At 42.3% G+C, this 23400-nt stretch overlaps 1 protein-coding gene across 3 annotated transcripts in view; it reads left to right on the forward strand.

Moving 5' to 3' along the window:
- LOC122539453 (PH and SEC7 domain-containing protein 3-like) overlaps positions 1–23400 on the forward strand; it is a 421315-nt gene that overhangs the window by 191480 nt on the left and 206435 nt on the right. For all 3 annotated transcript variants that reach the window (XM_043674302.1, XM_043674303.1, XM_043674304.1), the window contains exon 4: positions 13126–13575. In XM_043674302.1, coding sequence (XP_043530237.1) covers positions 13126–13575 — 450 coding nt within the window. The remainder of the gene's footprint in view (positions 1–13125; positions 13576–23400) is intronic.

The raw sequence follows: 23400 nt of genomic DNA on the forward strand, positions 1-23400 counted from the left end.
TGTTATTGCTAATACCATCTTCTATATCATTAACATATATTGTAAAAAGCTGCGGTCTCAGCACTGATCCCTGCGGTACCCCACTGGTCACTGCCTGCCATTCCGAAATGAAGCCGTTTATCACTACTCTTTGTTTCCTATCAGCCAACCAACTTTCAATCCAAGTTAGTACCTTGCCCCCAATACCATGCGCCCTAATTTTGCTCACTAACCTCCTATGTGGGACTTTATCAAAAGCTTTCTGAAAGTCCAAGTACACTACATCTACTGGATCTCCCTTGTCCATCTTCAGAGTTATATCCTCAAAAAATTCCAGAAGATTAGTCAAGCATGATTTCACCTTCATAAATCCATGCTGACTCTGTTCCATCCTATTACTACTATCCAGATGTGTCGTAATTTCATCCTTTATAATAGACTCCAGCATCTTTCCCACCACTGAGGTCAGACTAACTGGTCTATAATTTCCTGCTTTCTCTCTCTCATCTTTCTTAAAAAGTGGTATAACATTACCCACCCTCCAATCCGCAGGAACTGATCCCGAATCTATGGAACTCTGGAAAAGAGTCTGAGAACAGTGAAAGAATGTAGCCTCCCAGTTTCCCAGAAACAACCCTCACCTGTGACAATGGGCCAAAGGCACTGTGTTGTAAATTGAGCAATTCTGCACAGCACAGGCAAAAGTACGAGGCAAAAATAAACAAAAGTAAGAAAAGTGAAGTCAAATTAACCCAAGGGAGAATTAAAAGTAGAGGCAAAGGAAGTACGGAGACACATAACAGAAACAGACAAGCAAAAGGTAAAGCATCTACGATTTTAATAGACTCCTGAATCGAGTCACTGTTTCCCTCCATGAGAGATGTCCAGGGAGACCCAACTGCTGAATAAGTGAAACCAGTCACTAAATTTTCTTGTACATTGGATTAAATCAAATCAAATAACACAAATGATACTGTGTTAAAGGTGCTTAGGAACTTAGCACAAGTGAGGGTGAGCTTGATTGTAGCTTTACTCCAGGAGAAAGTGAGGACTGCAGATGGTGGAGATCAGAGTCGAGAGTGTGGCGCAGAAAAAGCACAGCAGGTCAGGCAGCATCCGATGAGCAGGAGAATCGATGTTTCGGGCAAAAGCCCTTCACCAGCACCACACTGTAGCTTTCCTCTCCCCAGTGCACCCTGCAGGCAAAATCTGTTTATATGTGTGGCAAGATTCCTATTAACATTACGTGGGGATGGGGGGAGGGGAGAGAATCTACAATACCCACCCTAGAAAGTTCACTGGGATGATTTTGATCGTGAGATTTTATCTTATGATGTAATATAGGTTGAGGAGATTGGGATCTGCTAGAAACATATAAGATTCAGCGCAGCAAAACCAAACTGCTGGAAAAGCTCAGCAGGTCTGGCAGCATCTCTGGAGAGAAATCAGAGGTAATGTTTTGGGTCGAGTGATCCTTTCTCAGTACTGGGGTTAACTCTGATTTCTCTCCACAGATACTGCCAGACCCGCTGAGGTTTTCCAGCAATTTCTATTTTTGTCTCTGATTTAGACAGTCCACAGTGCTTTCAGTTTTTAAGTGGGGCTTGCTAGGGTAGATACTGAGAAGAGGTTTGCCCTTGTTGGGGATATCTCGAACTTGGGGGAACAGAGTTTCAAACTAAGGAGGCCTCCAATTGAAGGCAGAGACGAAGAGAAATCTCCTCTGCTCGAGAGTCAGTTGGAAATTTTTTTTTCCCTAAAGGGTTTGAGTTATAAGGAGAGGCTGAATAGACTGCGATGTTTTTCACTGGAACATAGGAGGTTGAGGGGTGACCTTATAGAGGTTTATAAAATCATGAGAGGCATAAATAAGGTGGAATGGCAGGTGTCTTTTCCCTAGAGTGGGGGTTTCAAGAATGGGGGCATAGTTTTAAGGTAAGAGAAGAAAGGTTTAACAAAAGGCATGAGGGGAAATCTTTTTACACAAAGAATGGAATGAATTTTCTGGGGAAGAATCACAGATAGAAAGGATAGTGAAGAAGGCTTTTGGTATGCTGACCTTTATTGGTTAGAGTATTGAGTACAGGAGTTGGGAAGTCATGTTGCGGCTGTACAGGACATTGGTTAGGCCACTTTTGGAATATTGCGTGCAATTCTGGTCTCCTTCCTATCGGAAGGATGTTGTGAAATTTGAAAGGGTTCAGCAAAGATTTACAACGAAGTTGCCAGGGTTGGAGGATTTGAGCTATAGGGAGAGGTTGACTAGGCTAGGGCTGTTTTCTCTGACGTGTTGGAGGCTGAGGGGTGACATTATAAACGTTTATAAAATCATGAGGGGCATGGATAGGATAAATAGGCAAAGTCTTTTCCCTGGGGTTAGGGAGTCCAGAACTAGAGGGCATAGGTTTAGGTTGAGAGGGGAAAGATATACAAGAGATCTAAGGGGCAACGTTTTCATGCAAAGGGTGGTACATGTATGGAATGAGCTGCCAGAGGAAGTGGTGGAGGCTGGTACAATTGCAACATTTAAAAGCCATCTGGATGGGTATATGAATAGGAAGGCAAAAGTGAGGACTGCAGATGCTGGAAACCAGAGTTTAGATCAGAGTGGTGCTGAAAAGCACAGCAGGTCAGGAATAGGAAGGGTTTGGAGGGATATCGGTCGAGTGCTGACAAGTGGGACTAGATTAGGTTAGGATATCTGGTCGGCATGGAAGAGTTGGACTGAAGGGCCTGTTTCCTTGCTGTACATCTCTGTGACTCTTAAGTAGTGGAGGTGCAGTTACAATGTTTAAAAGTCATTTGGACAAGTACATGAATGAGAAATCCAAAGATGTGCATTAGATGACTTGACTGTGCCAAATTATCCGTAGTGTTCAGGGATGTGTAGGTTAGGTGCATTAGTCCGGGGTAAATACAGGGTAGGGGAATGGATCTGGGTGAGTTACTCTTCAGAGAGTCGGTGTGGACTTGTTGGGCCAAAGGGTCTTTCCACACCGTTGGGATTCTATAATTAAAAAAGAACTGTTTCGAGGGATATGGGTTAAACTCAGGCAGTTTAGGGTTATGGTCAGCAGGGACTGGTTGGACCGAAGGGTCTGTTTCTGTGCTGTATGATTCTATAACTCTGACTCTATAAAGCAAGGTTGATGAATGCACTCAAGGCTGAGTTAGATAGATTTTTCATCTGAAATTACTAGGACCAACTGGGAAAGTGGAGTTTGCATCACAATCAGTCTTTTAGCAAGATTGGGGGAGAATGGTCTACTATTTTTATGTTCTGAAATATGTTGAATCAAGTAATCAGGTTTACAAACCTTATTCTTTATTCATTGAATGGAGTTCATAGCAATTAGTTAAATGTATTGAACTAAAACAAACAAATCAGCTGCTGGTCTTTATTGAGTCAAGTTCCTGTAAACTGATTGCCTTCTCCTGCCTGCTCTGAAGCTGTTCCATTTTTCTGTTGTAAGAAGAAACTAGCCTGCAGAGCTGTTTCAATATATGAGATATATATAATCCCATCGTTAATTTTAGTGAAAATGTACGTAGGCCATGAAAGTGGTGACTAATTGCATTAACATGTGAGCTACTTTTCACTATATAATCAAATGGAATAAATATGCTTGGAAGTGGACCACTTGAGGTCATTATACTGAAGAAATTAAGTGAGCTTGTGAGTCAAAGCATTGAGGTAAGAACCAGGAGGCATTTCTAGTTTGCGTGTTAATAATGCTGGCTTAGGGATAAATCTTTGCTTAAACTCTTGCTATTTTTCAAAATAACACCTTGAGATCATGTGTATTCAAATGGTTGGTTTAATTTCTTATCCAAAACCTGGCCACATTGACAAGGCAATTCAGAAGCACTGTGGGTATATTACTAGATGAGTGATCCAGATTAGTAATCCTAAATTGTGGATTCAAATCTCACCACAGCATGGTGAATGTAAGTTCTGCCACATTAAAAAAAAACATCTGAAAGGAAAAGCCAGTGTCAGTCATGGTGACTGCAAGCCAGTCATTAAAATGTGCCACTGAAAACCCATGTGGTTATCGAGGGAGAGAACTCCAGTGTATCTGATATGGCCCAAATGTGACGCTGGGTTCACAACAGTGTTGGGCACTCTGAGCTGCCCTCTGAAGGCCTGTCAAGGCACTTGACTGCATTTAACGAGGTGACTCCCTGTCACGTTCCTAAGAGCACAGCAATTGGCAGTAAATGTTGGCCATGACACTGATGCTTAGATCTGATGAACCAATTGAAAATGAATGGAACACATACTGCCATACAGCACCGAACAGACCCTTTGGTCCAACTTGTCCATGCCAATCAAATTTCCCGAAGTAATTTAGTTCAACTTGTCTGCATTTGGCCCGTATCACTCTAAACGTTTCCTATTCATGTACCTGTCCAAATGTCTTTTAAATGTTATAACTGTACCTGCATCTGCCACTTCCTCTGGAAGTTCAGACCACACATGAACCACCCTCTGTGTGAAAAGGTTCCCCCTCAGGTCCCTTTTAAATCTTTCTTCTCTCCCCTTAAACATATGCCCCCTAGTTTTGAATTCCCTGCCCTTGGAAAAAGACCTTTGCTGTTCATCTTATCCATGTCCCTCATGATTTTCTAAACCTCTATAACGTCACCCTCAACTCCCTACGCTTCAGTGAAAGAAATCTCAGCCTGTCAAACCCTCCATTCCTGGCAACAACCTGGTAAATCTTTTCTGAACCCTCTCCAATTTAATAATATCCTTCCTTTATCAGGGTGACCAGAACTGTACACAGTACTCTAAGAGTGGCCTCACCAACATCCTATACAACCTCAGTATGACATCGCAGCTCCTATACTCAGTGGTCTGAGCAATGAAGGCAAGCATGCTCAATGTGTTCTTAACCACCCTGTCTATCCATCTTCAGTATTTCACTGGACTATAACTTTTGTTAATCAATCTATTCAGACATGTTAAGACACAGCCCTGGAGCAGGTGGGTCTTGAACCTGGGCCAGAGGTAGTGATACTATACTACTGCACCACAACAACTCCCTCAATGTACTTCAATCTGTGCGGTGTGACCTGAACCAACAACCCATCAGAATCTAAGACAAAGGTTCCACTAAGACTCACTGAGAGTGGCAGCAGATAAGAGAGAAGGATAGATTAATGAATTAGACTTTGGTTTTATTGACATCAAGCAAAGTATTAATGTTTTGGATCTTTAGTTCCTTCTCAAGCATCAGTAGCCAAAAGAGGCCCAGGTACATTGCCCTTGTAATATTCACTGCCAAGATATCTCCATATTTCCAGCATTCTCCTCCCTTCATTCTTTTACTCAACACCTCCGTATTAGTGATCCCATGACCTGGAAAATCAGCCAGATGCATTATTAGCTATTTGTGATCTACACTGTGCCTGACTTGATGCACTGTTTGGAATAGTAATTGGAAGCAACCAGAACTAGTTATCTTTCTGTAAGAGAAATGTTCTGAGGTGGCTTACAGTCCATCCAAAAGGGGCAGTCTTTTGATTCCTGTTTGAAAATCCAAACAGTTGAGAACTAGTCCACTTTATATCACCGAATAGTTGGTGGATGGTGTGAATTAAATAACAGTTGGTTTGTGTTGTGAATGAGGAGCTAGTTAGTGGTTGATGTGGATCAGGCTCTGGCCAGCACACAGTATGGATCTAGAGCTAATTAATAGATTATATAATTGGATTGGTGGATGGCTTCCATTTTCCAGCACTAATTTGTTGGTGGTGGGTGTTATTTTCAAGTGCTGGTTAATGGGTGACTGTTCACTTGGGTACTAAATAGTGAATCTTGGGGCAATTCAGTTTGTAGTTAACATGAATTACTAGGAAATTTGGTGCACATTAGTGGATACTGTTGCAATTCAAGTGGTTTGGAAGTTGTGTAAATTAAATTGCTAGTTTGTAGATGATACAGTGATTTGAATAGAAGCTGGTGCATGGCATTGATTAGATTAGATTAGATTAGATTACTTTACAGTGTGGAAACAGGCCCTTCGGCCCAACAAGTCCACACCGACCCGCCGAAGCGCAAACCACTCATACCCTATATTTACCCCTTACCTAACATTACGGACAATTTAACATGGCCAATTCACCTAACCTGCACATCTTTGGACTGTGGGAGGAAACCGGAGCTCCCGGAGGAAACCCACGCCGACACGGGGAGAATGTGCAAACTCCACACAGTCAGTCGCCTGAGGCGGGAATTGAACCCGGGTCTCTGGCGCTGCGAGGCAGCAGTGCTAACCACTGTGCCACCGTGCCGCCCAATTGTTATTGGGCACTGCTAGTACATGTCATGAGAATTGAAGCACTTGTTAATGGATGAAATGTCAGATCAGGTACTAGTTATCGGATGATATAGTGATTCGAGAGCTGGTTCCTGAAAGTGTTATGGAGATTTTGAATAGTGGTTCTGTAGTTCCGGAAAATTGTTTTAAATTAATCACCATAATACATTTAGTGGATTGTAAATATATTCTGCCACTTTATACCGTTTTCTGTTTAAGTTTCTCTCCTTGGTGGTCACTGTTCCAAGTTCGCAAGGAGAATGAGTGGTTGCCTCTGTTCGTGTTCCAGAGTGAATGGGAAGAAGGCTTAGGGGATGGGAAATCCCTCTGAAACAGCCATTTGCTGCTACTGTTCACTCTATGTAATTGAGTTATTGAGGATTAAACAGAAACACTATATGATACTGTCCATAACCAAAAACCTAACTTCTTGTTATTCAGGCTGTTGCCATAGTGACCAATCTTCAGTCTGATTGGGCTATTAGGAAAAAAACAATTGCATAAATCCTAAAAGAAAGATCTTCCAATGTTTAAAAATTATGAATCTCGGGCAAGGTAAAAGAAGTTGAAGTTTTATCACATATTTAACATAAGTAAATGTTGTTGGTTCTTTTAAAAGTACTCAAATATCTAACTTAAATAGGACAAAAGAAGGAACTTGCTTTTGTAAAGTGCATTCAGGATGTCCTGAAACTGCTCACCACCAAGGTACTGCTCTTGTAGGCAAATGTGGCAGCCATTGCATGCAGAGCAAGATCCCACAAATAGCCCTAACATAAAATACTGGTTAACCCAATCGCTTTTGGCTTAACAACAGATATTGATGAGGATATTGGGAGAGGTCCCTTCCACTTCCTCAAGTTACATCTGCTGGATCACGTGTGTTCCCATTCTAGAACAGGAAGTTGAGAATTCTGGCAGGTTCTTCCATTTTGTCCCTTAGAGCAACTTGGTCTTTTCAATTACATTCCACTGCCTTTTATTTCCCATAATGTATGCTCCTCTAGTCTCACCCTTACTAACTGTTGAGTTCAATTGAGTAAGGAACATTGTCAGTGTGAGTGAGACCTGGGAATAAGTGGGTTGTCTTATGAGGAAGGATTGGACAGATTGGGTTTGTTTTCATCACAGTTCAGGAGAGGAAAGAGTGTTTTGATTGAACTTTGTATGGTTTTGAATGGTTTTGACAAGGAAGACGTGGGAAGGATGTTTCCCCTTATGTTTCAGTCCAGAATTAGGTGACACTTTTAAAATTAGGGGTCACCATTTTATGTCAAAGCTGAGGGGAATAACTTGTCTCTGAGGGTTGTGTAACTTTGGAACTCTCAGCCTGAGAAGGTGAGTTGGGGTCATTGAATATCTTTAAGGCGGTTGTTGACAGGTGAGGGAATCGAAGGTTATCGGGGGTGGATGCAGTTGTAGAAGTTGACACACAAATAGATCCATCAGGATCTTATTGGAAGGTCAAGGAGGCTTTAAGGGCTGAATGGCCCACTTCTGCTTCCTGTATATGCATGTTCGTGTATATGTGAATCACTCCACCTTGGTAAAAATGTTCATGAAATATATCTTCAGTTAAGCTTTACAATTGAACTGAGGCTAAGTACTGAATGCAACTGTAGCAAGCTGCTGTGATGGAAGACCCAGGCATATTGATATTTCTTAATGTAAGTCTTTTCTAAGCCTTGATTTATCCACTAGCATTGATTGTCTGAGAGATTTGCTGAACAATCTCATGTAACATTTTAAAGATCATCTTCAGCGTCATTGCTGTTGCGGTGGAACAGTGGTAGCCTACGTTGAATTCAACTTCTGATCGATAAGTGCTTTTGTCCGAAAGTTCATGATGCCTTCAAATGCATCTTTTCCCATGTTGTATCTGAATTGATCCCAAGTACGTCTGATGTCCTCGCCAGATACAAACTTACAAATCATAAGCTGAAGTAGCCATTTGACCCTTTGAGATTCCTCACCATTCAATAAGATCAAGGCTGAATTGAATTGTACGTTCCCACCTATCCCCAATAACCTTTGATTATTTTGGATTGCAAAAGTTGGTTCACTTCTGCCTTCAGTGTATTCAATGACCTTTTCTCCACCAACCTCTGGGGCAGAGAATTCCAATGTTATATAATCTCTGTGAGAAGTGCCTTCTACTCATATCTGTCCTAAAAGGATGACTGCTAATTTTAAAACAATGCCCCCGAACTCTGACAGGTGGAACATTATTTTCACATCTACCTTGTCAAGACCATTCAGGATCTTACATACTACAATGAAGTCACTTTGCGCTCTTCTGAACTCCAATGGAAGCAAGTGCAGCCCGTCTAACCTTTCTCCAAAGATAACCTACACGCACCAAAGTATCAATCCTCTGAACCACCTCCAATGAGTTTACATCCTTCCTTAAATAAAAGCAAGCTTCACACAATATTCGGGTTGTGGTGCTACCAGTGCAATGTGTAACTGAAACATAACATCTTTACTTTCATATACAGTTCCTCACACATTAAACAATAGTAGTGCATTAGACTTCATAATTCCTTGATGTAGCTACATATTAGTTTTAGTGACTGCTATATTAGAACAGCCAGATTCCTCTACAAATTGGAATTCAGCAGTTGAATTCTTATTAGGTAGGACTTTATTTTTCCTGCCAAAGTGAACAATTTTACATTTTCCCATATTATACTTCAGCTCACATGTTTTGGCCCACTGACTCAAACTAACTATAGCCATTTCCATCTGTTATATCCTCTTCAAACTAACTATAGCCATTTCCATCTGTTATATCCTCTTCATTTCCTCCCTATCTTTCCATCATCTGCAAATGTAACTCCCATGTTTTTACTAACCTCATTTAATTATTAATATAAATTGTAAAACACTGAGGATCCAGCACAAATCCCTGCAGTAATCCATTCATTGCATCCTTCCCAGACGAACAAGATTCCATTTGTATATGGTCTCTGTTCTTTGCCATGTTCTACCCATGCAAATATGTTATCCCCTACACCATGTGCTTGTAATTTGCATAATAATCTTTGCATAATAACCTTATCAAATGCCTTCTGGAAATCCATGTAAAATATGTCAATGTATTCCCACTCATCCACAACAATGAGTTTTAAGAAAATGTCCAATTTAATTTGTTCAAGCCTTACAATGCTATTGTTTCCAAGATGGAATGACTGTCTGCAGAATTAACAAAATTTATTTTATTCTGGGAACAAAGAAAGCCTCATGATTTCTGGTGATCATGTGAAGTCTGCCAAGTGTCTCTGATTTCTTCACTCCAATTGTTTTTGGTGAACTGGCAAAAGGATGAAAATAGTTTTTGCAAAGTTAGCAGGGAAGGTGCAAGTCTAGGAGTTGGGATGCCATGTTGCAGCTGTATAGGACTTTGGTTAGGCCACTTTTGGAATTCTTTATTCAATTCTGTTCCCTGCAATAGGCAAGATGTTGTTAAACTTGAAAGCGTTCAGAAAAGATTTACAAAGATGTTAAAAAGGTAAAAACAATGACTGCAGATGCTGGAAACCAGATTCTGGATTAGTGGTGCTGGAAGAGCACAGCAGTTCAGGCAGCATCCAAGGAGCTTCGAAATCGACGTTTCGGGCAAAAGCCCTTCATCAGGAATAAAGGCAGTGAGCCTGGAGCGTGGCCCAGGCTCCTGATGAAGGGCTTTTGCCTGAAACGTCGATTTCGAAGCTCCTTGGATGCTCCCTGAACTGCTGTGCTCTTCCAGCACCACTAATCCAGAATTTACAAAGATGTTGTCAGGGGTTGGAGGTTTTGAGCTATAGGGAGAGGCTGAATTGGCTGGGGCTAATTTCCCTGGAGTGTATGAGGCTGAGAGGTGACCTTGCAGAATCATGAGGGGCGTGGATAAGGTGAATAGCCAAGGTCTTTTCCCCAGGTTAGGGGAGTCCAAAACTACAGGGATTAGATCTAAGGTGAGAAGGGAACCATATAAAAGCCACCTAAGGGACACCATTTTCAGGTAGAGGGTGGTGAGTGTATGGGAAAAGCTACCAGAGATGGTGGTGGAGGCTCTGGGGAAGGCTACAACATTGAAAAGGCATCAGGATGGGGATATGGATATGAAAGGTTGAGAGGGATATGGGCCAAATGCTGGCACATGGGACTAGATTAATGTAGAATATTTGATCGGCATGGACGAGTTGGACCTAAGGGTCTGTTTCCATGCTGTACGACTCTATGACTCTGGTACGGCAATAAATATATGATGTGGCTTGTGGAGCCCTGTTATGTCATTAATGGAGTTGGATGTGTTTGAGATTCAGAATCTAACAAAGAAAAATGGCACTCACTCTGTTAGAAATATTGAAAGCTGGCACCGAACTATTGACTCAGACTGTCGAGCAATGGGATCTCCTCTCCCAGGACGGTGTGGCTGTGGGTGATGCAGTTTGTATTTAATCATAATGCTGCAATCATTGTGAGCGTGAGGCAGCTTTATGGAGCAGCAAACCTTTTCCTGCCCCTGAATTTAGTATGTTTTAATCTGATCAAATGAGAGAGATAGCTGGTTTACTAGAAAATCATCAATGCAACTAGTGCCAACTTGTGATGTTATAAATGAAACAGTAAACACTATTCATCACATAGTTATAGACAATGATTACAATGAAGATATAAATTAGTGATGGGGTGACACAATCATCAGCATTTCATTACACAAATAATTACAGTATATTACAAAATGCAGGTCTCTTTAATTTACAATTAAAGTGAAATGTTTACTGACCTCCACATTTTGTATTAAAGTCCATAAATCATATGTTGTCAGTTGGACTTCATGAAATCCTCAAACATTTACAACTAGTTTTCTAAGGGATTGGGCCATCTCATAGTCTGCAATAGAATAATAATTTCCTGCAGTTTTGAGTGCCCCTATTCTTGGTGATGCAGGTGAAATCAGTAAGCCACATGGACAAGGTAGGGGGCAGGGCTGGTCTACCAACAGAAAACCCTCTCTCAATGGTCTACTGAGCCAGTGTGTGCATGAGCATTCCGAGTTAGGGGTATCCCTAATTTCATCAGCACTGGTAGCCATTGTATGAAACTTACTCTCAATCTGCATCTGGACGCGGGATGGGATAAAGCATCAATTGTCTACACTCTGATGAAGAGTAAAAGACACTACTGAAGAGTACACGGACAGCACAGTGGCTCAGCGATTATCACTGCTGCCTCACAGCATCAGGAAACCTGATTCAGGCCTTGGGTGACTGTGTGGAATTTGCACATTCTCCACGTGTCTGTGCGGGTTTCCTCCGGGTGCTCCGGTTTCCTCCCACAGTCTAAAGATGTAGACCTTGCACATAAGGTAGATTGGCCATGCTAAATAGTTCATAGCGTGGGGTTAACCATGGGAAATACAGGGTTACAGGGATAGGGTAAGGTGTGGGTTTGGATGGGATACTCTGGGGAGGGGGAATGAGTTGGTGTGGACTCGATAGGCTGAATGGTCTGATTCCACAGTGCAGGATTCTATTCTATACCTTTGTGGCTGTTGAGTGAGATTAGGCCAGATTTAGCTATAAGTGGCTCCCTCCTGTATTCATATGTCAGGAATATCTTTCAATCTGTGAACTGATGCATTCCCAGCACATTAGCAATACCCCAGTTAAATTGGCAATTTCAGGCAAATACAGGCAGGAAAGAGGTGTCAGTGAGTGCTGCTACTTAAGTTGGGGGCTGTGATTCCTCAGTGAGCTCCTCATCCTAACCATACCTCCTGAGTAGTCATGGCAACCCAGGCAAGGACAATAGGGAAATGAAAAATGACTGATCGATTTTACACTTTGTTAGCCCTGGCCCCTTCAATGCATACCCATTGGCAGAGGGGGCTGACCAGTTGGCCTGGGTAGGCCTGAATGAGTTGACCAATTGATGGTTTAGTTTAACCATTCATCCTGGGCTGACTGTATACAGGTCTGGGAGGGTCTGTGTGTGGAATGAGAACTTGCAATCAAGAAAGAAAATTATGAAGTTTTCTTTGGAGAAGAGAATAAACTTTCTCAAGGTACAATAAAGAACCTTTTATGGAACAGCACAGGACATCAAAGCATGAGAAGGTGTTTAAATGCCATTGTGCCTGCTCTGCCTTTTAGTAGAACCATGGGTTGGTCTGGTCTTGATCTGAACATCCCTTTTCCTGCCTGATCCCATTAGCTTTGACTCTCCTGTATTTTAAGAATCTGGCTACCTCTGGCTTGGCAATATTCAATGATTCAGGCTTCACAACTTTCTGGAGAATCCAGACATTCGTAGTCTTTTCCTTGAGAAAGCCAATTTCTCAACTCTATCTTAAGTGAGCGACTACTTAATCTGAAACAATACCCAATTGTGTACTTTCCCCCAGAAATTGGAATAGCGGTTCCAAGAGCACTGCAGGAACTTGACATAAAGGTTTTGGATCGATGAAAGAGGGGTTTGCAGTTGCAATTTTAGTTGAACAAAATAGGAGCAAAGTTCCAAAAATAATGTGCAGATTCGGTGAATTGGCCATGCTAAATTGCCCATAGTGTTAGGTGCATTAATCAGAGGGAAATGGGTCTGGGAGGGTTACCCTTCAGAGGGTTGATGTGGACTTGTTGGGCCGAAGGGCCTGCTTCCACACTGTAGGGAATCTAATCTAATCTAGTCTAATGAATGTTGCTGGGGAGAAATTAACAGGTGAGATTGTGGTGACATTTCTGCCACTACTACAGAAGGGAATATTCAGACTTGTGCATAAAATGTACTGGATTTTTTGCACTTTCCTAACTATTTCTGATTGTTCTTTCCTTAGTTTACTGATGTTGACGGTCACCAACAAGCCAGAGTTTGATTGTACGTGGACTTTGCCCAGTGAGGTGACTGATATTTTCAGCTCACAGTTTGAACACATTATGGAGTGCCAACATCTGAAAGGTACCTCGTACAACAGCCTGGACTCATTGGACATGATCTCCTCCACGGACGAGAGCGAATGTGGCTTCAGCTTTGAAATGCCGCTCACCCCGATGATTCAGCAGCGAATCAAGGAGAGCAGCCAGTTCCTGGAGCATGGGACCACGGAAACCGGCTCTGGTAATAGGGCATTGCAGCGTCGAATAGACATCAGTGACCTATCAGGCAGCAGTCTGGAGGAAAACAGCGACTCATCAGACCATTTATTCCATAAACCTTCTCTTGTCAATGGAGCACCTCAACTCTCCGAGTTCTATCAGGATGGGCAGAAAGAGCCCTCTACTTCAAGGTAAGACAACATTCTCCTCACCCAAACTCCTCCCCTATCTGTGATCTTGTACTCAAAATATAGTATATCCAAGTGTGAAACCAATCTCGGCATGGAGCACAACTTAATGGTGTCTGTAATCAGGTTGACTGAAGACTGTTGGCAAATTGTGGAGAGGCCTCCCATTGGTACATGGGTCATAGAGTCGTAGAGATGAACAGCACGGAAACAGACCCTTCGGTCCAACTTGTCCATACCGACCAGATATCCTAACCCAACCTGGTCCTTTACTGAAAATCCACATCCTTGTTTCTTTGCAAATAGGTGAAACAGTTGTTATTGCAGCAGGTTTGGATTATTCTTTCCCACATGCAGACTATTATAGTTACAGGATTTCTCCCCCATTTGGTGAGTACCGAACGAGGGGTCACTGTTTTGAAGTTAGGAGGTGCCCTCTCAGGACAGAGATGGGGAGAGTTTTTGTTTTCTCCCAGGCAGTTGTGTAACTTTGGGAGTCTCTACATCAGAAGGTGGGGGAGGCTGGGTGTTTGACTGTTTGTACGATATGTAATGGAGGTGGTTGGATTTTCTCCTGGCAAGGGAATCAAAGACAACGGAGATATATGGGAATGTGGAATCTGAAACAAAAATAGATCAGCCGTGATGTTATTGAATGATGGAGCAGGTTCGACGGGGGCTGAATGATTTATTTCTCCTCCTATTCCATTCATTTGCATAACAGTCACCTCTGGCGTATTGCCATAGACAACATGCAAATCATCGTTGGAGATAGTGGAGGTGATTCAGTGATTCACTGGGACATGGATTGTAATTCTCTACAAGGATGTTTGTTGCCTTCACAAAGACATCATGCAGATAAATGTTTGAGGACCCCCTTCCCTCTGCTGTGGGTTGAGAAGCATCCTGGCTGACCACATCTCGGATCAGGAATGACCTGATAATTTGCTGCCTTTTCTCCACTCCGGCAAGTTGCTTGGTCGAGTCAAGAACTGAGGGAGGGTTGACTGCAGTGAGTTCTTCAAACAAAGCTAACAGTGAGCGGAACAAATCAGAAGGAGTTGGCCATGTAGTGATCTCACCAGCTTTCCAATTGAATGACAAAGATGTGCATGAATTATCGCGAAGGGAACTGTTGGCCACAAGGAGGAAGTGACACATGATGTGTGCCTGACTCAAAGTGCATTGTAGCATGCAGCTGAGAATCCTCCAGCTTAGTGTGTGATGAGTGAGCCCAAAGGGATGACAATATTTTGCAGCTTGTGCAAACAGATGGGGGCAAAGTGGAGAATCTTTGCCCTCCTACAGGCAGAACTGGCAGGTTTGGTAATGATGAAACTTTGTATTGTGACTCTCTCAGCAGTATTCAGGCAGTGTAGGTTTGTGAGCAATAGAGGCTGGTGTCCATGTAAACAGGGATGAGCATTGTTTTATACCTTCTGTCAGATGGGTTGGTACCTAGCACCTTGCCTCTGAATCAGAGGGTTATGAGTTTGAATCTCACTCAGGGAGATGCTGCTGCAGTGGTAATGTCAGTGGATTACTACTCCACTCAGGCTAATTACCTGGGGATATGATTTGGATGGGCCAGTGTTGGACTGGGGTGAACAAAATTAAAAATCTCACACCAGGTTATAGTCCAACAGGTTTATTTGGAAGCACTAGCTTTCGGAGCGCTGTTCCTTCATCAGGTAACTGTGGAGCATGACCATAAGATGGAATTTATCGCAAAAGATTACAGTGTCATGCAACTGAAATGATATATTGAACATACCTAGATTGTTGTTCAATATATCATTTCAATTGCATGACACGGTAATCTTTTGCTATAAATTCTGTGTCTTTTGCCGTGCTCCACAGTCATCGCATGAAGGAGCAGCCCTCCAAATAAACTTATTGGACTATAAGCTGGTGTTGTATGATTTTTAACTTTGTCTCTGGGGATAGGCATTCAAATCCACTCACAGCAGTCAGTGGAGTTAAAATTCAAATAATTAAATGCATTCAATTAATTAGCAAAAAGTCTCCAGTTGAAAATTTGTTTCAGTAATGCTGGCATGAAGTAATTATAAACTATCAGGAAAAAAAAAAGACTGGTTCACTAATATCTATTAGGGAAGGAAATCTGTCCTCTATACCTGTGTGACTGCAGATCTCAAATCAATGGTGACTTGAGGGCAATTAGAAATGGGCATCAAAATGCTGCATTTGACAGCAATACTCGCATTCCATGAAAGACTAATAACAAATAAAATTGAGCTTACCAATCAAGACTAATACAGTTTTAAGGGAGGGCTACACTGTCATAGGTGGCAATTTTGGATGAGGATTAAATTGAGACTCCCTCTCTTTCAGATGGTTTAAAAGGTCTCATTTTGATGTAAAACATGGAAGATATCCTCAGTATCCTGTCCAATACTGATTCAATTAAAATAATGAAAATAGATGTTTTCATATTACAGTTAGTTGCTTGAAAATTGTTCGCCATGTTTCCTGTAGAACACCAGAGACTACATTTCAAAAAGTATTTCATTAACTAGAGTGCTTTGAGGTGTCAAGCGGGCATGAAAGGTACTATATAAATGCAAGACTTTCCTTTTTGTTCTTTCCCATTGAAAGTATTGAATTCTCAAGGGACAGAGGAGAGCATGGTCCTTGAAATATTAGGTTGAAGACACTATTTCAAACAACATTTAGTTGCAGGGTTTTATATCATTAGTGAATGTAGAGAAACAAGGTGGTTAAGAAGGTGTTTGGCATACTTGCCTTCATTGCTCAGACCTTTGAGTAAAGGAGTTATGACGTTATGTTGAGGTTGTATAGGATATTGGTGAGGCCTCTTCTGGTATCCAGTTCTGGTCACCCTGTCATAGGAAGGATTTTGTTAAGTAGTGCTTTACCAGGATGTTGCCAGGAATGGAGGATTGAAGTTATAAGGAGAGGCTGGATCGACTGGGACTATTTTCACTGGAGCGTAGAAGGTTGAGGAGTGACCTTTTAAAGGGTTATAAAATCATGAGGGGCATAGTTAAGGTGAATGGCAGGAGTCTTTTGCCCACGGTTGGAGATTTCAAGACTAGGGGGATTATTTTTAAGATGAGAGGAGAAAGATTTAACAAAAGCCATGAGGGCAACTTTTTTTACACAGTCAGTGGAATGACTTCCCAGAGGAAGTGATGGATGTGGATACAGTTACAACATTGAAAAGACATTTGAATAAGTACATGAATAAGGGATATGGGGGGATATGGGCCAAGGGTAGGCAGGTGGGACTGGTGTAATTTGGGATTCTGGTCGGCATGAACTGGTTGGACTGTATGACTGTGATTCTATGACACTGATCAGGATGAATGAAATTCTGTTACCTGGTCAAGGCAGGTTTTAATTGAACAGATTCCCAAGGTGTGAAGCTAGAAGTGAACACTGTGGGACGATACTGGTTTGGAGTCTTTAGCCACTGAATACAGTCAGCAATGTGAACACTGGAATCATGGCCTTGGAGCAGTATTTCAGTCAGCTGACCACTATGGTTGGATATCCCTGCCAGAAGACCAGTATTACCAAAGAGTGAGTGTGATTCGTTGCAGTCTGTTTGAGAAAGGCCAAGGCCACTTTTGTTCAGTAAATCTCATTCATTGAAGGTATGAGGCGGTGTGTTTGTCCACAATGGCTGAGACCACAACAGAAGTCAGTGTGATTGAGACCAGAACTGCATTTGTTAATAAACAGTGACATTTTATGTGTGTCACTGGGTATTGTGAAGTTATACAACCCCTCACTTTGCAGCGTCAAAAGATTCTTTGTCAGGTGAAGTGCGTTGCTGCAAAAACTTATGATTTCAAATAAACCTGTTGGACTATAACCTGGTGTCATGTGATTTTTGACTTTGTCCACCTCCACATCATTTTACAGTGCGTTGTAAGTGTTTTCAGTGGTTGTTATTCATACATTCAATGGTTTAGTGTGAGGGAGGTCTGTGCAAATATGACCTCATACAACAAGCTGCTGTGTCATAGTCATCGATGCTTCAGTGTTTTCCACATTAGGAGTTATTCTGTAAGATTTAAAATTTCTATTTCTCTTATTCTCACAAAAAGGAAGTCATTTTGGTTCTCTGCTTTTTGTTGAGAATGTTTTACATCAGATCAGCACCACTGGGAAGGAATGTTGCAGTGTTTATAATGATGTTTACGGGAGAGTTTGTTTTTAACATCTAGTCAACTGAGGTTACTACCAATGAAAGAAGCAGGTGTTTGTTCAGGCTGTGGTTATGTAATATTCTTGCCACACAAATGCCATGCAATAACTATCTTCAACTAGAGGTTTGACAGTCATTGGCACTACCATCACTGGCAATCCCTGGAGGGCTCCTATTGTCCAGAAACTGAACGGGTCAGCTGTATAAACACTGTAGCGACAAGAGCAGGGCAGGGAGTTTGCAATGGGGTAACTCAACACCTGACTCTGCAAAGCCTGTCCACCATCTGCAAGATATTCTTCATTTTCCTGGATGAATACAGATCCAATACTGAAGAAGATGAGCATCATTCAGGACAGAGTGGCACTCTTTACACCACCTTCAGCATTCACTCCTTGTACCAGTGACAGCCAATGGCAGCAGTGTATACCATTTACAAAATGCACTACAGGAAAGGCTAGCTCCATATTTGAGAAATGCCAATTGATTTTGAACTGGATGATTTTTGGGAATGCCTTCTTTGTTAAAACCAATAAAACAGTGTTACAGCAGTGAACAAGAGGCGGCATGGTGGCTCAGTGGTTAGCACTGCTGCCTCACAGCGTCAGGGACCCTGGTTCAATTCCCGCCTCGGGCAGCTGTCTGTGTGGAGTTTGCTCCGGTTTCCTCCCACAGAGATGTGCAGGTTAGGTGAATTGGCCATGCTAAATTGCCTGTAGTGTTAGGTGCATTAGTCAGGGGTAAATGTAGGGGAATGGGTCTGGGTAGGTTGCTCTTCGGAGGGTTGGTGTGGACTTGTTGGGCCGAAGGGCCTGTTTCCACACTGTAGGAAATCTAATTTTACAACCTACTTTTATAAGTGTCTTTAACGTAGTAAGAATTCGCAAAACACTTGACAGGAATGTGATAAAATAATTTGACAATGGACAATTCTGGAGATATTCAAACAAATGTTTGAAAGCTTGATCAAAAAAGTAGATGGCACCTTGAGAGTTTGGATACCCCGCATTAATGTTTTCATTTAATTGATTCCTTTCACTCAAGTCTGCACAGGAAAGGTTTAATTAAAATCACTTTCAAGTCACTGCGTTCCACATCTAAGGTTTCACTTTTAGAGAAGGTCAAAGTCATTCCCCAACAAGCTGACTGTGGGTTTCAGAAAAACCAAAGATATGAGGATGCTGTAAATCCGAAACAAAAACAGAAATTGCTGGGAAAACTCCGCAGGTCTGGTTGCATCTGTGGAGAGAAAGCAGAGTTAACGTTTTGGGTCGAGTGATCCTTTTATGATCACAAGTGAGAGTTTCAGGCTGACCTCAGACAGTGGCAGATATTACATCCATTCGGAGTTCCACATTCAGACCACTTCCTGCATAAAGACATTTCTATTTGGTTCCTGCTCCTCCTGATCCTGTAAAGGGAAGAAGGAAAAAAAAGCTCCCTCTTTCATCACCTTCTGTGGTTTATCCAATGAATTAGCTGTTGGTTTCTCTGCTGAGGCCTGAGTTAAACTGCAGGCTGGTCCTGTTAACATATAGATGTATAGATGTAAAGGAGGATTTTGTTTGTTTTTGAGTAAGTTTCTTTACTGTCTGCTCCATAGAACATGTTAAAATCACAGACATTGGGATGCTGTCGCGCTCTCTGGGCAGGTACCCAGCTGACTCGAACTCCTGATTTCCATTGTCACCTATTCCATCTCTCTCTCTGACAACCACTTGTAACTAAACCAGTCTGTGTGTAACATTAGTGTCATGTTAGATGCCACGGTGAAGTTCTGGTCATGTATTCATGAAAACCCTGACTTCCAGCTTTGCAACATTGCACAACACCACTCCTGTCTCAACCAGCTGTTTGCTACCTCTTGATTATTCCAATGCATTCCTGCTGTTCTTCCACATGCTATCCTCTGTAAACTGGAGGTCATCCAAAGCTCTGGCCTTAGTCCTGTTTACCATTCTCTTCTGTGCCTTTTGACAGACCTTCATTGGCACCTGATGCAGCAAGATCTTGCTTTTAAAATTCTTCTTGTTTTTAAATCCATCTATTGGTTAGTTAGCTCAGTTGGCTTGATGGCTGGTTTGCAATGTACGTAATCCCCGATTGCGTGGGTTCAATTCCTGTGCCAGCTGAAGATACCATGCAGGACTCTCCGTTTTAACCTCTGACCTTGCCTGAAGTGTGGTGACCCTCAGGTTAAACCACCAGCAGTCGTGTCTCTATAATGAAAGAGCAGTCCTGTGGTCTGGTTAAACTATTGTGTCTTTTTTTTAATCACCTCACCCTGTCTCCGTCTTTGTAATTTCTTTCAGAGACAAAAAAACTGCAGATGCTGGAATCGACAAGCAGGAGGCTGGAAGAACACAGTAAGGCAGGCAACATCAGGAGGTGGAGAAGTCAACATTTTGGGTATAACCCTTCAGTCCTGAAAAAGGGTTATACCTGGAATGTTGACTTCACCTCCTGATGCTCCCTGACTTGCTGTGTTCTTACAGCCTCCTGTTTGTCGACTTTGTAATCTCCTTCAGCCACAAAATCTTCAGAGATTTCTCTGTGCCTATCGAATTCTGGTTTCTTCAGCTTCCCTATTTTTAATTGCTGCAACATTAACATCCATGCCCTCAATCCTGGAATCCCCTCCAAAAACCTCCCTACCTTTAATCCCACCTTTAAACTCTTTTTTAAAACCGATCTCGTTGACCCAGTGTTTGCCCATTGGCCTCACCTGTGTATCTCTGCCTTAAATGGTATTTTAGACCGTTCTCGTGTAGTACTTTGGGAAGTTCAGTTACATCGAAAACGCTATAAATACAAATTGTTGTTGTTCAGAGTGTTTAGCGTGGCTGGGGTGGAAATGTGAGCCACTTGCACTGACTGAAATTGATCAAATTAATGCACGCCCTAATTTATAAAGGCAGGAAGTAACATTTATATTTCAGTGTGTGGTCCTTTAAAGTGAAGACATTGGGTTTTGAGACCCTTAATTTGTTTGAGAACTGAAGACCATTCAATGGTAAATTCCATTGTGACAAATCCAGCATTTCAAGAACTTTCAGATCCAAATCCAGCCAGTAGAACTAGACTGAAATGTCTCTTCTGTTGCACTAAAACCTCGCTTTTAATCTCTGGGAGTGACCAGTGGTCATGTGTGTCTCATGCTGTAAGCATATAGTAGCACTCTCTCTCCTGAATAACAGCCAGAGGTTCAGCTCTGCGCTGGATGCCACTTTGTAAGCAGGAACTGCTCAGAGTGGATAGTTGCTAAAGACCAGTCACATGGGTCCCGAATTTAGAAATGCATGTTGATGAGTTATTCCCTGGTCGGACTGCTATGGCCTGTTTTATGCATGGCTGTTTTCCACAGCCCAGATTCTTTGCTGCTGGAAATGACTTGACTCAGTAAGTCTTCACCCTTGATATATTTCTGTGACAATGCTTGTTCATGGTCTCTGTCTCTGAGCTGCCTTGTGTCTTTATCATTCACTGTGTATTTTACGGGGATGATCTTTGCACTGTCCTGTTTTGAGCAATTTGCAGACCGTCACAAAGCTTTAAGTGAATACAGACAGAAAGTGCTTCCAGGCCTGAAACAGCAAGAGAGTGTCCTCTCCTGCTCTTTTCAGCTTACAGTGTGACTCTCTCCTGATCAGGCAGATGGATGAGCCCCAGGAGCCACGGGTAAGCCTGCTGATTAGCTCCAGACTCCGGACTCCACTGCCTGCTTGCCAGTGTATGGAAGAGTCATGGCTCACTGCAAACTCTATTATCAATGTCATAAATTATAACTTTATTGATTACTGTGAAAAACCTGTGCCTAAAGGGCAGGGGGTGAGGAAAGGGTAAGTTCCTTTATTAATGTTAATTAAAATCCAGTGTCTGGTTCACAGCCCAGTGCAATGTCCTCACATTGATACGCTACTGTTACATACGCATCATGCACAGTTTGCACAATGGTTTCAGTCACCCATTGGCTAGAGGCAATGCATGCATGGATTATTTTTTGCCATATTTTGCAACCTCCATTAGATTGAATTGTTTGGGAAATCCCAATTATTGTGAAGCACTTCTTTTGAGTATCCTTGAAAGCAGCATTAACTTTCCTTTTTGGTTGCTTACTTCATAATCTGTACTGGTTTATGTTAAAAATCGCACAACACCAGGTTATCGTCCAACAGGTTTATTTGGAAGCGCAGTACTAGCTTTCGGAGCGCTGCTCCTTCATCAAGTAGCTAGTGGAGCAAGATCATAGGACACACAATTTATTGCAGAAGATCAGTGTCATACAGCTGATGTGATTTATTGAACAAACCGAGATTGCTAAACCTAAATCGAGATTGTTCGATATATCACATCAATTGTTTGACAGTATGATCTTTTGGTATAAAGTCTGTGTCCTATGATCCTGCCCACTAGCTACCTGACAACAGCTCTGAAAGCTTGTATTTCCAAATAAATCTGTTGGACTATAACCTGGGTGTTGTGGGATTTAAATTTTGTCCACTCCAGTCCACCTCCTCATCATGTATTGGATTAAGTGAAATGTGGCGCATGGAAAGAGGTCACCCAGTTTGTTTTCTCTATATTGGCTATTGTTAATTGACACCACTCTGATTTCTCTGATCCAGGCAGCCCTGTAACCCCCTGTACTCGAGAGTTTCAATATCACAGTCATTCTTGGCATCCAAGAATTTGAGTGCAATCCAGGTCTCAGTTGAGAGAGATTTGATTTGTTGTAGTCATGTGTGCCTAAGGACAGTGAAAAGTTTAGTTTTGCGAGCTGGACAGGCAGATCATAGCAAACAAAGTCATACAGATCATAAGGTGAGGCACACAAGGTTACGGCTGCACAGGAGGAGCACGAAGCAAGGTCAACATTGTTTGAAATTAAAGAAGTTCAATCATCAGGTTAATAACAGAAGAGAATAAGCTGTTCTTGAACCTGTTGGTGCGAGTGTTCACGCTCCTGTATCTTTGCCTGACTGAGGAAGTTGGAAGAGAGCATTACTGGGGTGGGAGGGGTCTTTGATTTTGGCCCTTTCCACGGCAATGGGAAGTGTAAATGGAGTCCATGGATGGAACAGTCATAGAGTCAAGGAGATGTACAGATTGGAAACAGACCCTTCAGTCCAACACGCCCATGCCGACCAGATATCCTAACCTAATCTAGTCCCATTTGCCAACATTTGGCCCATATCCCTCTAAACCCTTCCTATTCATGTACCCATCCAGATGCCTTTTAAATGCTGTAATTGTACCAGCCTCCACCGTTTCCTCTGGCAGTTGGTTGCATGCACGCACCACCCTCTGCGTGAAAACGTTGCCCCATAGGTCTCTTTTATATCTTGCTCCTCTCACGTTAAACCTATTCCCTCTGGTTACCCCCACCCCAGAGAAAAGACTTCGTCTATTTATCCTATCCATGCCCCTCGTGATTTTATAAACCTCAATAAGGCCACCCCTCAGCCTCCGATTCTCCAGGGAAAATAGCCCCAGTTCTTTTTTTTGAGCGGAAGTAAGGCCATTCGGCCCATCGAGTCCACTCCGTCATTCAATCATGGCTGATGGGCATTTCAACTCCACTTACCCGCATTCTCCCCATAGCCCTTAATTCCTTGTGACACCAAGAATTT

This window comes from Chiloscyllium plagiosum, chromosome 32 (genome assembly GCF_004010195.1).
Source record: "Chiloscyllium plagiosum isolate BGI_BamShark_2017 chromosome 32, ASM401019v2, whole genome shotgun sequence".
NCBI classification, from domain to species: Eukaryota; Metazoa; Chordata; class Chondrichthyes; order Orectolobiformes; family Hemiscylliidae; genus Chiloscyllium; species Chiloscyllium plagiosum.